The sequence below is a fragment of the Leptopilina heterotoma genome, unplaced genomic scaffold, assembly GCF_015476425.1.
Source record: "Leptopilina heterotoma isolate Lh14 unplaced genomic scaffold, ASM1547642v1 Lhet_160, whole genome shotgun sequence".
In the NCBI taxonomy this organism is placed as follows: Eukaryota; Metazoa; Arthropoda; class Insecta; order Hymenoptera; family Figitidae; genus Leptopilina; species Leptopilina heterotoma.
The window spans coordinates 1,257,435-1,276,058 of NW_025110875.1; the positions used below are offsets into that span (position 1 = coordinate 1,257,435).

General features: G+C 21.2%; 1 protein-coding gene across 3 annotated transcripts in view; it reads right to left on the reverse strand.

The window, feature by feature from the left end:
* Positions 1-454: 454 nt before the first annotated feature.
* Positions 455-18,624, reverse strand: part of LOC122498878 — a 110,967-nt gene continuing 92,797 nt past the window's right edge. The window contains exons 5-6 of one of the 3 annotated variants that reach the window (XM_043606869.1): positions 11,575-11,688; positions 455-673 (exon numbers count right to left, since the gene is read on the reverse strand). In XM_043606869.1, coding sequence (XP_043462804.1) covers positions 597-673; positions 11,575-11,688 — 191 coding nt within the window. In that variant the 3' untranslated portion in view covers positions 455-596. The remainder of the gene's footprint in view (positions 674-11,574; positions 11,689-18,624) is intronic. The other 2 variants (XM_043606870.1, XM_043606871.1) reach the window with 2 other exon arrangements.

Genomic DNA, 18,624 nt, shown 5'->3' on the forward strand with positions numbered 1-18,624 from the left:
TCAGTGAACGAATAAAGTATAGACTGAACAAACAAAAAATATGAGAGAAAAAACATGATTTCTGATCTGTCAGTCATGTTTAAAAATTATTACAATGAAAAATGCAGTAATTTCGTCTACATCCGGTGATGTTTAAAAATTATTTTCACTGGAATGTCGCCACGGAGTTAGACACAAAGCTTCATTAAAATGAATCATCATCATCATCATTTCTGTTGTTATAAATTCGTTACGAGTTGATAAACGCGAGAATTGTCTTTTTATAAAATTTAACACATATAATACCAACAATTCTCGCAACAATACCTATAATTATCCCAATTATTCTATAAAATATTATTTAAAATAAATTATCCTCCAAATATGATATGAGAAGAAATCTTAATTTGCGATCTTTATATGAGAAATATATTTCTCAAGCAGTGTACGAAAAATAGTAATTTATTTACTGACAAACGTTCATCTGGCATAACTTTTTTGAGTGGTTTTTTTATTGGTGAATAAAAAAAATGTTGGTAATTGGAAAAATATCTCTCGCTCGGAAATAGAAAATTTTTTTACTCCAGAAAAGTTAATTTTTTTTTCTTTAATTTTTTCTAATTACCTTTATCGTTGTTAAGTGTTACAGATTCCACCGGAAATCCTCGAGGTAGAGATAAAAACTTCGACTCACCTGGAAAATAGAGAAAAATCGATTTTTGTTATTTTTTTTTTTTGCATTAGTTAAAAGTAAATATGAATGGAACAAATTAAATAATAAATAAAATTATGTCAAAGCCTAAATATAGTAATTTTTACAAGGGAGGGACAATTTTTCTTTCTTCATCTGCAAAATTAATATTTATTTTATTTTACAAAATAAATATTTAATTTGTTCACGAAATAAATATTTAATTTGTTAACAAAATAATTATTTCAATTATTTACAAAGTAAATATTTCAAATACTTACAAATAAATATTCAATTTGTCTACAAAATAAATATTTCATTTGTTTATAAAATTAATATCTCAATTGTATATAAAATAAATAAAAAATATTTTCCTAAGTAAAATAAAAATATCTATTCAATAGTTATTAGTTAATAGAATAAATATTTTATTGAATATGGAATATTATTATAAAATTGTATTTTCATTAAAGTTTATTCACAGGTCAAGAGTTTAATGTTTGAGTGGATGTGAGATTGGAAGCAGCCACTTCACTCAATTAAACCCAATTTCGTGGATCCCATTGGACTGTGTATATCCTCTTGAAACTACCATTTACATCTCGCTTATTAATCCTAAAAGTATATAATATATCTATAAGCATTTTTCTAATTCCGAAACAAAACAACTAATTTCAATTCTTCAACGATACAGGAGCTTATAAATTTGCCAAACAGAAAATAAATAAATAAAAAAATAAAATATAAAAAAAAATAAAAAATAAAATATATCGATCAAATTATCCCTGTTTTATTATTAATTATCAATAATAATAATTATTAATTATTAAATTATTATTAATTGTAACTGCAATTATTAAAATTACAATTACTATTGGAATTGCGACCATTAAAATTGTAATTATTATTAAAATTACAGTTATGAAAATTGTAATTATTATTATTAAAATTACAGTTATAAAAATTGTAATTATTATTAAAATTTACAATTTCTTTAATTTTTTAATATATACATATATTTAATTAATTATTTAAAAATTAAAATAGTGGATTTATAGACGCATTTTACTCAAAAACACTTAAAAAATTGAATATTGGAAAAATGATAAATGATTGCATAAATTCAATTAATTTCAAAAGTTATCAAAATCTTTTTCAAAATTAAATTATTTTTAAAATTTTAAATAAAATTCTTGTCAAAATTCATTTTTTTTAAATAAATTTTTAATAAAATTTTTGGTAAAATTTCAATTATTTTCAAAAATTTTCCTCAATTTCATATGAATTCTATTATATACAATTTTTTTCATAAATTTCTTCGCAATAATTTAATTATTTTCAATAAATAATCAAATTTTTTACATCTATTGAATTATTTTCATAAATAATCAAATTCTTTTTAGGAATTCGCAATTATTTTCATAAATAAAATTCATCGCAGAATTTCAATTATTTTTTAATACAATTTTAATCGAATTGTTCGAAAAATGTAATTATTCTTAAAACTTTTATTAAAAATCGTCAAAAGAAATCAATTATTTAAAAATGTTTTAATAAAATACTTTATGAGAATTCAATTTTAAGAAATATTCAATTATTCAAAGAATTATTTATTTTTGCATTTAAATAGTTGAACTCTCGTAGAATTTTCTAATAAAAATTAATTTAAAAATGAATTTCTGTTAAAATTTTAGATTTGAATATTTATTATTCAAATTATTCAAATATTCAAATAATATATTTTATAGCATGAATTTTAAGAAAAAATTGAATTTTGAAAAGGTTTCAAATTATATTCTTTGAAAATCTTAATTTTTCATATTTTTAACTAACAATTTTGTGGAATTAATTGTTTTAAAAAAGTTTAATTGAATTTTTTTCTGAAATTATTTCAAGTGTTTATTTTTTAATACGTATTCAATTGAAGAATTTCTGAATAATCGAAATTTCACGTAAAATTGAAAAAGTAAACAAATGGATTTAAAAATTCTCAAAGAAGAACTTTTTCAAAAATTATTAAAGATAATTGATTTAAAAAAAAATTTATTTTAAACTTCTAGAGAATAATAATTGAATTAAAATGATGAAAATAATTTTAAAAAAATTACAGTTAAAATATTTCTATTATATAAAATAATGATCTTATCACTCGGTTATATTTAATTTATTATAAATCATGAAGAAATTGATTACTCGGAGTGACCGGTTTCTTCATGATTTATAATAAATATTCTTATAAGTTGTTAAATTTTAAAAAAGTTTGAATTTGAATCTTTTGAAGAATTTTAATTCGTATGGAAAAGTAATAATGATTAAATATTTATTTAGAAAAGAAGTTATTAATGTTTTCGAATAATTTTACAATCGTTTTTAACAAATAGAAATTTTGTAAATTTTTTTCCTTAATAAATTTAAAATTTCTGAAACAAAATTTGATTTTTAACATTTTTTTTTACTTAAAACTTGTACTTTATTTATAAATTGTAATTGAGAAGCAGAAAATGTGCAAAATATTTTCTACTTTCTAATTTTAATTTTCCAACCATTTTTCATTTTTTTTTTAGAAAAAAGGAAAAAATAGTTGCATAATTTCGATTTGTCAAACAATTAAGTTTTTGATATTAAAAAAGGATTATTAAAAATATAATTCTGAAAATTTAAATTGTAATTATTATTAAAATCACAGTTATGAAAATTGTAATTATTATTGAAATTACAATTATTAAAATTCAAATTATAATTATTATTCAAATTACAATTATTAAAATTATAATTATTAAAGTTATAATTATTATTAAAATTATAATTTATTATCGAAAAATAAAATTACTAAAATTACAACTTCATAAAATATTAAATAATTAGAATTATTAAAATTTTAATTTATAATAAATATTTGTTATAAAAATGATAATTATCACTTTCGTTACGATTAATTTAACAAATAAAGTTTAATGTCATGCGTCTGGGAAGAGGGAATTTTTATACACGAAAATATCTGAACAAGTATTATGCGACTATCGATCGAAATGTTCGGTTACATTGATAACCGAGAGGCCCGAAATCGAGTCCCTCGTGACTACACGCGACAAATAACAAAATTCGAGTTGGGTTAATGGCCAATACAGCAGCTGCATTGTTGTTTATCGCAAATGTTTACCCCCTGGCTATAATTCTCTATCGAATGCCCATTGGCACAGAGACGACTTGTTTTTCCCGTATTTGCACTCTTTCTACGACTATTTTTCTCGCAAAACAAAAAAAAACAAAAAAAAAAAAAAATTGGTCTGGAAAACAAAAAAAAATCTACAAAAAAGAAAAATTGATAAAATAAATAATTACATGTAGAGAAAAAAATTGCTTATCGAAATAACAAAAGTTAATTAATTAATTTGTCGTTGTTGTCAGAAAAAAATTAATTGATCAGAAAAACAAAAAAGACTGAGTAAATTAATTACAATTAATAGAAAAAAATTGTTGATCGACATAAACAAAATTATTTAATTAATTTGTTGTTGATGCAAAAAGTAAAAATTAATAGAAAAAAATTATTGATCGACATAAACAAAATTATTTAATCAATTTGTTGTTGTTGGTAAAAAAAGTAAAAATTGTCCCTAACACCAAAAAAAAAATGGTACAGTATTTGTTTCCTTTTACCATTACATAAAAAATAATTGTCACAGCGTGATGAAAATGGAAAATTTTCAAAGTGTCAAGAGAAAATATATTTTCATTTTTCCCGGCTTCGCAACAATTATTTCACTTTTTTTTTTATGGTTCAGGAAAATATTTGCGTAATCCGCACTGGAGAGGTGAAAGCTGCGCCTGACTCTTTTAGAGTAATTTTTCGCCTGGTCTACATCAATGTGTATATACATATATCCAAAGAGTTGATATGATCTGCTGGGGAGTTGGCTATTCACTATATTCCAAAAAAGGTGCGAAATGAATGTGAACTACTCGTCAGTGCGTGTTACCTCATCATCGTAGTCGCGCTAATTAAAATGATTGCAATGGCTTTTGCTCATGAAATAGAGAAAATTAAAAAAAAAAAAAGAAATAAACAATGGCATGCCTTCGAAACAAAAGCGAGAATCGAGATCTTGTCCAAAGTCAAAAAATGAATGGCAACTTTTTTTTCCCTCGCAAATTATATACAATTTTCAGTATATATAGTAAAAATGACTCTAATTTCAAAGATCATAAATTTGAGTAAAAGTATAGAAAACAATTTTTAGTGACATACATTTTTTTTCAGGAAACATTTGTGTGTATGCCAATCGAAATTTTCTTTCTTTTTTACTATCAGAGTTGACAAAAAATTTTAATTTTGCTAAAAACTAAAAAAATTCAATTTTGGAGAAATTACAAATAATTGCAGAAATTCAAATTTTCAAAGAAAATAAAATTCTTATAAAATCCAACTATACGTTCAAAATTTTTAAAAAATTCTCCTAAAAATCCCAATTATCTTTATAAATAACAAAATTCTTCTCCAAAGTTCAATTATTTTCATAAATGTAAAAAAAAATTCTTGTCCTAATTTCAATTATTTTCAAAAAAATAAAATGCATTTTTCTAATTTCAATGATTTTCAATATCTACTATTTTAATAAAATTTCCCAAAAAAAATTCAATTATTTAAAAAAATTTTTAATAAAATTGTATGAAAACATTTAATTATTTTCATAAATAATAAAAATTTCACCGGAATTCAATTATTTTTATAAAAAATAATTTAAAATTCTAGAAAATAATAATTGAATTAAAATGATGAAAATAATTTTGATGAAGTTACAGTAACAATCACAGTTGTTTAACAATTTTCTAATTTTGTTTAGAAGTAACGAACAAAAATCTGCATAATTTCAATTTGACAAAACATAATATTTAACAAAATTTTAGTCTTTTAATGAAAAGAAGTGAAAAAAATTCTTATGATTTCTATTTTTCATTACAATTTTAAATTAATTACTTTTTAAAAATTATTTTTATAATTTCAATTCAATTATTATTTTCAATAATAATAAACCGGCTTTTTCAAAATTCCATTTTATCCAAAAATTATTTCTGTAACGCTTCTAATATTCAATTATTATCAAAAACATTAATCGATATTCATTTTAAAAATCAATTTTTATTAGAAAATTCTACGAGAATTCAATTATTTAAATACAGAAATAAATAATTTATTAAATAATTGAATGTTTTTAAAAATTAAATTCTCATAAATAATTTTATCAAAAAAATTTTAAATAATTGAATTCATTCGACGACTTTTAATAAAATTTTTAAGAATTATTTGGATTTTTCAAGAAATTTAATTAAAATTGTATTAAAAATAATTGAAATTTTGTGTTAACTTTTATTATTTATGAAAATAATTGAATCCGTCCAAAAAAATTTTAATGTTTTTGAAAATAATATTTTTCTAAAGTTTTAAACGTTCAATTGAAAAAAATTTTTTTTCCATTTAAACGTTTTCAAAAACTAGGGGAATGTAGTCAAGGTTGGCCTACTGTCTAGGTAGGCCACTCGCGTTTTTTTGTCAAGTTCACTAGCGCCACCTACGCGCATTTTTGTCGAAGCTTGTCTTAGTGAAACCTAACTTTTTGTTCAATTACATTTTCGGAAAATCGAAAATTGTGTTTTCTGTGACGTCGGTACAAAAAAAGCTCAAAAAAAGTTTTGTGCATAATGTGAAAAACCATTAATAAAAGATAAAAAACAAATTGAATCGTCAAGGCAAGTATGCAGAAAATTTGTGGGACTCATGGTTGAAAGGAAAACAAAGTAAAAAATTGAATCCCGAAACGTATTTCTTTATGGTTACAACAATTCGGTAATGTTACTTACTGTCAAGGTCGGCCACTATGTGTTTAAAATGCGCAAAGTTGAGGACGAGCTACTTCATTTGCAAAAACTGCAATTCTGTATAACTCATAATATAATTGATCATCTTATTAATATTTTTATTTAATTTTATTAATATTTTAGTGCAAAACTTTTTTTTATTTATATTTATTTTTTTATATTGTTTATTGTTATTATTTTGTTATTTCATTAAGTTACAAACTGTAAACAATAAAGAATCAATTTTCCGTAACTCCAAACATGTTATTTTATTTTTTAACGATTAATGCCCTTTGAATTTTAAACATGGCCGACCTTGACTGTAATGGCCAACCTGGACTACAAATTTTTTTTTTTTTAAATCTTTATAACTTTTTCATTTTTAAACCTGTCAATTTACTTTGTACAGAAAAAATGTTCCTATTAAACAGGACTTTCCAACCATATACTTCAATTGTCCAAATTCATTTTTAAAAAAAAGTTATAAACAAAAGTCAAAAAGGTGGCCGACCTAGACTATGTTCCCCTACTATTATAAAATTAAAAAAAAAAATAAATTAAAAAATTTATAACAAAGAAATTAATTTTCTAAATTAACAAAAAAATATTTTCTAACATTTTTCAAATTTTAAGAAAATAATATTGAAAAAATCGTCGTTCAATTGAACGTTCAAATCTTTAGGGACATAAAATAATTTAATTATAAAATTTTATGGAATTTTTGTTATATAATTTTGTAAAAAAAATTTATATAATCGATTTTTATCGAAATAAATTATGCCCAATTTTTTAAATAATTGAATTTCCTGAAAATGTTTTGTTATTTATAAAAATAATTTATATTAATTTGTGAAAAGGATTTTATTACTTTCGAAAATAATTAAACTCTTATGATGAATATTGTTATTTAGGATGAAAATAATTGAATTTTGCAAAGAATTTTATTAAAATTCCTGAAAATAATTGAATTTTGCAAAGAATTTTATTAAAATTTCTGAAAATAATTGAAATTCTGAAAAGTATTTTGATATTCATCAAGATAATTGAATTTTTTCAAAGAATCCCTTTAAAATATTTGAAATAATATTTTAAAATATATTAAAAAATTCAACTAATTTCAACAGAATTTAAATTAAAATTTTCCAAATAAAAATTAGTTCTACAGAATTGTAGATTCAATTATTATTTATTTATTATTATTTTTTTATTCAATTATTTCTAAAAATTCCTATAATTTGTAAATTCTCCAAAATTCAATTATTTTCTGAAATTTTTATCCAAAATTCTTCTCTAAATCAATTATTTTTAATAATTAAATATATTTAAAAATTCAATTAATTGCAAATAAATTTAAGTTAAAATTTTTCAAAAAAATAAATTTCTTAAAATTTCTAATTAAATTCATTCAAAATTTTATAGTTTTCCAAAATTTCCAGTTGAAACCTTTTGAAATTAAATTATTTATTAAAAATTGTAAACGCAACTCTTATAAAATTCAATTATTTTTTAAACTTTTGACTAAAATTATTTATTAAATAATTTATAAGTAATAATTTTTTCCTAGTTTTCAAGAATTAAATTATTTTAAATAATTTTTAAATAAATTATTGTCAAAAATATAAAAAAATTTAAGGTTTTTTTTATTAAAATTCTTGGTAATTTTAAAGTTTTAAAGCAAGCAAACAAAAAGACACAAAAATTCAGAATTTTGTTATTTAAATTCTATAAAAATTAAATTTTTTTCCATCACTTTTATAAAAATTCCCTGATTTCCCTGACCTGTGGCAACCTGTCAATTTTCAGGCCTCGGTTCGACTTTAAGACACAAAAAATTAGTCAAAAAATGCATGAAATTATCAAAATTTGTGAAATAGAAAATTTTTAGGTGAAAAAAAGATAAATCTGACAATATGTGATTCCTTAAATTGTTTTTTTTCCTTTACTCGGATTTCTATATAGGGAGAGAATATTAATCCTCTTTCAACAATCGATTCAAAATTTTTATCAAAATAATTTCCTGGAAGTCTGGTGTGTTTGTGAAGATATTGATATTACAAGCTCACGACCAGGCATGCAAATGATGTTACTGCATAAGTGCAGTATAAAAATATCTTTGGCCCACAGCCAAACGCCAATATCTTTTCGTACATAAACTTTCAAAGTCCATTATTTTCCTTTCGAAAATTGGAATACGAGAGCCAAAACAATTAAAGGAAAAAATTTCATGTTTACCAAAATATTATTACAATTTTCATTCTACTCGCAAAATCGCATCTTCCAGAATATTTTCTTTCAGATTTTTTTTTATTTTTTACCAAAGTTAAAAACTAAAGACTGAATATTTAAAAATTAAAAATATTATCAAAAATTGTCATACACTGAAAAAAATAATTTTACTTAAATCAATTATTAATCGAATTAATTAATTAAATTAAAATAATTAATTAAAATGTAATTAAAAAAATTCTTTCAAGAATTTTAATAAATAAATTAATATAATTAATAAATTTCAAACTGTGTGGTTTAATTTCTCCACTTGAGAACGTCAAGGTCACCGTGAGATAGCAGTTCATTTGTTAAAATCAGTTTCTAAATTTATGTTAAATAAAATAATATTTAACAATCGATTAATATTTAATATTCCGTTTAAATAAAATTTTTCTCTCTGTCTATAATTTATAATATTATCATTATTATGAATACAATCAATATTTTCTATTTCGAATCAAATATATCGTCGTTCATCCAGAAATAATATTTAGAGAATATAATAATGTCACGCAAGAAAAATTTTTTAACACAACTTTCTTAAAATTTCAATTAATAATTATTAATAAAAAAAAAAATTTCTCTCTTCAATATAAGATTTATAAAAAAGGGGAAATTCATGGTTAAGTGAATCTAACAAATCGAGGGCACGCAACTATATTTAGTTTCGGAAAAAAAAAGTCTTTTTATCCGAGTCAAGTGCAGACACCTAATGGTATTTATACCAAACGCGATCTTACGTAAATTGTTTCGTCGACGAAATCGTCGATCACAATTTTATACAATTCTCAAAAGAGTATGCGCTGCCAGTTTTATATACCAACTTTTTCCCTCCTTGTAATTTATTTTTAATTTTCAAGCAGAAAATAAATAAATAATTTCAAATAAGTGAATAATTAAAAAAAAAATAAGCAGAAAATTGAATATATAAACTATAATCTCTTGTTATTAATGATAAAAAATTTATTAAATTATTAAAAGTAAAATAAGCGGATTAATTTTATTTATTCAGGGTTGCCACGGTTTTGCTCATTTCAAATTCCCTGACTTTTCCAGGTTTCAATTCAATTCAATTCAATTTTTATTTTTAAGAATTTTTAACTAAACTTCTTCTTTAAATTAATTATTTTTAATAATTTAAAAAAACTTTTTTTGAAAATTTCCAAATTCTTTTGCTTGCAATTCAATTTTATGAAATTTAATGGATTATTTGGAAATTCTTCAATAAAATATATATTAGAAAATAAAAACTTCAAATAACTTTAAAAAAAAATTAAATCTACACAATTTTCAATTAAAATTATGAAAAATTCAAACATTCAAAGATTGTAATTTGAAACCTTTTCAAAATTCAATTATTTCTAAAAATTCACGCTATAATACTTTTTTGATAAATTTGAATTTGTAAAAATGTTTATTAAATAATTGTAATTAGTGACTGATTTTTTGCTTTTGAATTAATAAATTTCACTATTAAATTAGTAGAAACGACTATTTATTAGTAAAATCTGCTAATTGAAAAGCAAAAAGTCAGTCACTAATTCAAATTAGAAAACATTTTTACTAATTCAAATTTAGAGAGTTGAATATTCAATTATTATCTAAAATTTTAACTGAAATTTATATTTAAATCAATTTTTATTAGAAAATTCTACGAGAATTAAATTATTTAAATACAAATAAAATGCAAATAAATAATTTATTGAAGAATTAAATGTTTTTTAAAATGCAACTATTATAAAGAATTTTATCAACAAATTTTTAAAATGGTATTTAAATTTCTTTTGACGAATTTTCATAACATTTTAAAGAATAATTTCATTTTTCGAGAAATTAAATTAAAATTGTATTAAAAATAATTGAATCTCTGTAAAAAAAATTTAATTGAATTGAGAAAAGCTTTTAAAATTTAATTGAAATTTTGACAAAAATTTTATTAACATTTTTGAAACATTTTTGAAAATAATTGAATTTTGGAGAAAAATTTTATTATTTATAACGATAAATGAAATTTTGAAGAGAATTTTTATAAACTTTTAACCGTAATTGAAGTTCTGCGAAGAATTTTGTTATTTATGAATTACGAAAATAATTGAATTATTTCGAAGAATTTTATTAAATTTTTTTGAAAATAATGTAATTTTTGCACAAAATTTTGTTATTTTGAAGATAATTGAATTTTTGATAAGAATTTTGTTACAACTTTTGCAAATAATTGAATTCTTGGAATAATTTTATTAAAATTTTTAAGAAGAATTGATTTGTTTTAAAGACTTTTATTAAGAAATTTTAAAAATAATTAAATTATTTCAAAAAACTTAATTAAAATTGTATTGAAAATAATTACATTCTTGAGAAGATTTTTAACAACAAATTCTTAAATAATTAAATTCCTTTGACGAATTTAAATAAAAGTTTTAAGAATAATTGCATTTTTCGATGAACCCGATTAAAATTGTATTAAAAATAATTTAAATTCTGCGACGAGTATTATTAATTATAAAAATAATTGAATCTGTTTAAAAAATTTGATTATTTATGAAAATAATTTAATTATATTAAAATTGAATTAATTTTGAAATATTTAAGAATAATTAGATTTCAAGAATAAGCACAATAATTTTCCAAGATTCCGATCAAAATTCCCTGACTTTTCCAGGTTTTTTCAAGGTTTATAAAATTCCCTGACATTTCCAGGTTTTCCAGGTTGCGTGGCAACCCTGATTATTAATAAACACTCGTTTATTTGTTTGTTTGTTTGTTTTTTTTTGAGGACTTACTTTCCGCTTGAAGGCAATTGTGGCCAATATCGTTTAAAGAAGTGAGGACGTTACAGGTGTGTCTCTTCCGATTTCCTTTTCTCGACAAAGTGGAAATGCTTCGTAAAATTGGAGCTAAACGGGATTTCAATATTGTCGTTAATACCGATTTTCTATTTTCAAAAAAAAACTCAAAAAAGCACTAAATTTCCACAGTTTAAGCAAAAAAAGGCCCAATTTTCCTAATTCCTTTTTTTTAATTTTAATAAAAATCTTACTCAGCAAAATATTAAAAGCAAATTTAATAATTATTACCAATACTAATATAACATTTATACAGCGGTAATAAAATTGATAAGTAACTATTTATTACTTGTGAGATAATTTTCAATTAATTTTAAGTAGTAATTGTTAATTTATCAAATATTTATTATTGTATGCTTTAAAAACAAAGTGTTGCGTGATTAGCAAATAGAAGCGAAAATCAATCCATCCCAAAGTATTTTAGTAGAAAGCAAATACGAAGGAAATTTGGGGGGGGGGCGGAAATATATTTTTTAAATCCTAACGAACTGTAATATTTTTACAAAAATTTTAATTTCATCAGTCGCTTTTAAAAATAAAAGTAGAAATTAAAAGTAAAAAATAGAAGTGACAAATAGAAGCAAAAAATAAAAGTAGAAAATAAAAGTAAAAGTAGAAAATAAAAATAAAAGTGCCAAATAAATAAAAGCTCGAGATAAAAGTGAAAATAAAAGCACAAAATAAAAGTAAAGAACAGAATATGCAAAAAAAAGAAAATTGTGAATGAATTGCGGGGAGAAGTTTTGTTTATCTATTCGAGAGACGTTTTTCTCGGAATACATTTATCTGGCTGTTTATCAGAGATGATAAAGAAAAAAGAAAATGCGGAAACGAGTGAGAGTATGCGTAGGCATTTACAGCTAAAGAGGCATGACCATATCATTATTGTGTGCATCGTTGCAAGAGAGTGACGAAAACTCTTGATTTGCCATTCATTTCATTATTCACATGAAACACAAATTGCCACTGTCCTGGTTTATTTGTCAATCAAGCCTCGTCAGCGGTACACCGATATATATAAATTCAACTCCTCATCATCATAATATATTGACAACATTGCTCTGTTTTAACCCATTTTATGCATAAATTTAATATAACTTCCGTTTCTCTTACAATAACAAAAAAATAAAAACAAAAAAACAAATCATACTTTTAAAAATTACTATTATTACTAAAATATTATACCATAATAATTATTTATACTTAATAATAATAATTGTAATTATTTATTACTTTGATTTAGTAAAAATATTTACACTGAAAAAAAAAATATTCTTAATTTAAGAATATATACTATAAAAAAGGTGCCCAGGATATTCCCCACTTACTGACAAAAATATAACCAGTCCGAGTCAAATAAGAGAATATTTTATTTGAAAATATAAATTAAATTTTTCATATAACTATAAAACATGAAGATATCAAGAATTTTTAACTAAAATTCTTCTTTAAATCGATAATTTTTAATAATTTTCGAAAAAGTTCTTTGACAATTTTCAAATCAATTTGTTTACAATATTCAATTTAACAAAATTTCAATTATTCGTAAATTCTTCAATCAAAAATATATACTAGAAAATAAAAACTTTAAATAATATTAAAAAAAATTCAATTCAACTTTTTCAAAAAAACTAATTTTAAAATTCAATTATTTCTAAAAATTCAAGCTATATTCCTTTTAATATTCAAGTATTATCTAAAAATTCAATTCTCACGAAGAATTTTATAAACAAATTTTTAAATAATTGAATTCTTTCGACAATTTTTAATAAAATTTTTAAGAATAATTGCATTTTTCGAAGAATTTAATTAAAATTGTATTAAAAATAATTTAAATTCTGCGTTAACTTTTATTATTAAATAATAAAAGTTAACGCAGAATTTTAATATTTTTCTAAAGCTTTGAATGGTCTAATAAAGAAAATTTTTTTCTATTTAATCGTTTTAAAAAATTATACTATAATAAAATATTAAAAAAATAAAATAACTTTAAACTTTTATAACAAAAAATTAATTTTCTAAATTAACAAAAAAATATTTTCTAAACATTATTCAATTCTTTAGGGACATAAAATAATAGAATTATAAAATTTCGATTAAAATTGTATTAAAAATAATTGAAATTCTGCGACGAGAAACCCTTACGTAATTAATGAATGACCCCTTATTTTTTAAAATAATATTTTCCTAAAGTTTTGAACGTTCAAATGAACGAACATTTTTTTTTCATTAATAAAATTTTAAAAAAACAAAAATAAATTTAACTATTTAAATAGCAAGGAAATAATTTTCTAAAATATGTAATTGAATTATCTATAAAATTTTTATTATTTATGAAAATAATTGAATTTCTTGAGAATTTTATTACTATTGAAAATAATTGAATTCTTGTGATGAATATTGTTATTTAGGATGAAAATAATTGAATTTTGCAAAGAATTTTATTAAAATTCCTGAAAATAATTGAATTTCTGGAAAGAATTTTGATATTCATCAAGATAATTGCATTTTTTCAAAGAATTCCGTTAAAATATTTGAAATAATATTAAAATATATTAACAAATTCAACTAATTTCAACAGAATTTAAATTAAAATTTTCAAAATAAAAATTAGTTCTACAGAATTGTTAATTGAAAGTATTAAAAATTCAGATTTTAAAAGATTTTAATTTTAAACCGTTTCAAAATTGAATTATTTCTAAAAATTCCTATCATTTGTAAATTCTCCAAAATTCAATTATTTTCTGAAATTTTTATCTGAAATTCTTCTCTAAATCATTTACTTTTAATAATTAAATATATATATTTAAAAATTCAACTACTTACAAATGAATTTGAATTGAAATTTTTCAAAAAATAATTGAATCCCTAAGAAGAATTTTATTATTCTTGAACAATATGTAATTTTTGAGAGAATATTACTATTACTCTTGAAAATAATTGAATTTCTTCAATAATTTGTGACTTTTCCAAAATTAAATTTTTTTCGTGTTTTTCACTAAAATCCTTTTTTAAATTTTAAATCCATTATTTTTAATAATTTTTGAAAAAGTTCTTTTAGAATTTTTAAATTCATTTGTTTACAATTCAATTTTACAAATTTTCAATTATTCGTAGATTCTTCAATTAAATATATAATAGAAAATAGAAACTTGACATAATTTAAAAAAAAAATTTGCAATAAAACCTTTTTAAAAAATATTAATTCTACAGAATTATTAGCTAAAAGTATAAAAAATTCAAATTCTCGAAGATTTTATTTTGAAACCTTTTCAAAATTAAATTATTTCTAAAAATTCATGCTCTAATGGTTTTAATATTCAATTATAATCTAAAATTTTAACTTAAATCTATTTTTAATTTAATTTAAATCAATTTTTATTAGAAAATTCCACTATAGAATTCAATTATTTAAATACAAAAAAACATTTTATTGAATAATTGCATGTTTCTTAAAACTGAATTCTAATAAAGAATTTTATCAATAAATTTTTATATAATTGAATTCTTTGGACTAATTTTGATAAAATTTTTAAATACATTTTTCGTGAAATTCGATTAAAATTGTATTAAAAATAATAATTGAAATTCTGCAATGAGTTTTATTATTTCCAAAAATAATTGAATTCCTAAAAAGAATTTTATTATTTACAAAAATAATTGAATCCCTGTAAGAATTTTATTATTTATGAAAATAATTGAATGATTGCGAAGAAATTTATAAAAAATTTGCAAATAATGGAATTCCTGTGAAATTTTTTATTATTTTATGAAAATAATTAAAGGTTTGCGTAGAATTTTATTAAATTTTTTTTAAAATTATTGAATTCTTTTGGAAAATTTTTGAAAATAATTGAAATTTTGCCAAGATTTTTATTAAAATTTTTAAAGATAATTGAATTTCATAGAAGAATAAATTTTATTATTTCTAAAGATAATTGAAATTTCGACGAAAAGTTAAAAAATCTTTTGAACATAAATAATTGAATTTCTGCGAAGAATTTTATTAATTTTGAAAATAATTGAAAAACAATAAAGTGAAATGAAAATATTTCAAGTTCAATTGAAGTGGATCTAATTTCTATAAATTCGAAAATTGACGTTCGTTTTGTAATAGATTTGCATCCAGCCTTGAGTCAATATTGTACGTAAAAATGTTCTCGAATTCGAAGTTTCCTTTATCAGAAATATTTACAAATAGACAGAAAATGCCTTAAAGCAAAGTTCCATGACAGAGAGAAATCTATTTCCCGCTCAAGATAGTAGGCAACCTAAAGGTGAATGAGTCACATTTCTATATAGAAAAGCGTGGGAGGAACAAGATGAACCTAACCTAACATTCGATGATAACGGACGAGGTGGCAACACATAATGCCTTTATGACGTATTCTCAAGTAAATGACATACAATACTAGGTGCACCAACCCACTGCATATGTATATGCACAATTTTTTTAATTTTCAATTTATTTTATTTTTCATTTCATTTTATTCCTATTTTTACTTTAATTATTATTATTATTATTATTATTACTGTTATTTTTACTTTACTTTTTATTTTATTTTCTATCTTATTTTACTCTTTTTTATTTTTATTTTATTTTTTATTTTATTCACGTTATTTTTATTTTTAATTTTATTTCACTTTATTTCACTTTATTTTTATTTTTTATTTTATTGCACTTTATTATTAAATTATTCTCACAATAACATTTTTTGACTGAAAAGAATCTTTTGATAAAATGGTGGTTTAATTTCTCCACTTGAGAACGCCAAGGTCACCACTAGATGGCAGTGAAAATTCCAAGAATTGTAAACTGACATCTAGCGGTGACCTTGGCGTTCTCAGGTGGAGAAGAATCTCAAGCTGTTGTAAAATTTTACTTTAGTTCTGAAATTAATTTGTTTACACTAAATAAATTGATATTTGAAATCTCGGTTAAAATAATAGTACAATTAGTGTCATTTTTAACGAAATAAGTGTCATGTCATTAGTAAATATTAAAAATAAATAAATTATACGGTCAAAACAATTTTCAATAAGTAACAATAGTCGCGTGAGTTCGAAGCCTAGAAAATTGTACTTAAATTTACTCTAGTCTAAATAAAATATAAATTAATAAATTCTAAACTACAGTGAAAGAAAAACCTGCTGCACCAAAACTGAAAGGACCATCTCGAGGGCTAAATTCAAGACATTTTTTTTTCTTTTGTAACCGTAGTGTGGAAGCGAGAGGTCACATTACCCATACAGTAACAAAGTGTCACATTCGCGGACCCATTGTCTTCTTATGTTACTAAAGTACCAAGAGCTTGTGCGTGCCTACTCTAATACCCAAAAGGGATGGCGATGACGATATTGTGAAACCCGATATCCCTCCCTAGACGATTACAACGCAATGTCTTCGTAAAACCAGTCTCTAGTCTCATTGCCTGATTATATTCATTTTATTGCAAAAAAAGAAATTACAATTTCTACATTCGCCTTCTTAATAAATTTTTTTTTTTTTTTTTTTTTTTTTTTTTACTAATAGCAACAATTTATTATCGGCATTTCATTAATGAAAATTAATGAACTAGTCGCATTTTACTGCTTCAGTAAAAGCATCCTCTTAAATTTTCCGGTTTGCTCGTATAAATATACAAGAAACACGATGAGTTACATTGATTAATTTCTCAAAATGATAATGAGACTTTTAATCCGAAATGAAAAATGAAAATCGATTTAGACACAATTTTGAACATTTTTTTTAATTTCACACAAAAATTCTACATTTGAATTTAAATTTTAATAATAAAACTACATTTTTTAAACAACTTTATCAGTAGAAACAATCGCATTAACATTTTCACTTTCAATTTATTTGTTACTTTCATATTCAGTGCAATCTGCATATAATATTCATTATAAAAATTGTATTTTAATTAAAAGAACGCACTGGAAAAATATTATTTTTAAATTAAAATATTACTTTTAATCAATTCAAAATGATTTTTAATTAACTAAAAAATGTTTCCAAGATTAAGCACATCATTAAAAAATTCATTAAGTGAATATATGTCCCTGCATTCTTAATATTATATGCATTTCTTCATGTATACACGAAGATAATAATAAAATACAAAAATAAAGAACATTTTATTTTTTAATTTCATTATTATTATTATTATTATTATTATTATTATTATTATAAGTTTATTATTATGATAAATATTATCAAATAAACGTGAAGGAATAAAATAATAATTTAAGTTTTCGAATAAAGATATACAAAAAATTTCTCCCCGGTATTTTATAGATATTAGTTATAAAAATAATTTTTAATTATTAAAATTAGTTTACTTGCGATTTTTATTATACCGAAACATGTAAATTTTCTATAAATAAAAATATTATCAGTTCGTTATGATTCACTGCTATAAATTTTTTACGAGCCAATTTATAATATACTCTTTGAGAGAGTGGGGCAAAAAAAAGAGGAAAAATGGAAAGTGTGCATTTGCGTGAAAAGAGGCAATAACTTAAATAGAAAAATTAAATCTATTAATATGAAAATAATATTAAACTATTCACAAAGCGAGAAAGTATTTATGTTTCACATTATATATTTATCTCGAATTAACAAGTGCAACTATCAACAAATTTAATTGCATTTAAAATTATTTTTGTCGAATTTTAAATTTACAATTAATTAGCATTATTTACAATTCATTTTTTCTTTTATTTACTTTTACAAGAGATATCTCATTGAATTTCAAATTATTTTTAGTTTAACAACTGATAACTATAGAAATTTTATTTTACCTATTTTTTGTATAATTACATTTTTGATAGTGAACACTGAGTTTTTATTTTTATTTTTTATTAACAATTTTATAATAAAAATAATAGAAAAAAATAATGAAAAAAATAGAAAAATAATTTAAAAAATAGAAAAATAATAGAAAAAAATAAAAATAATTATAAAAATAATAGAAAAAAATAGAA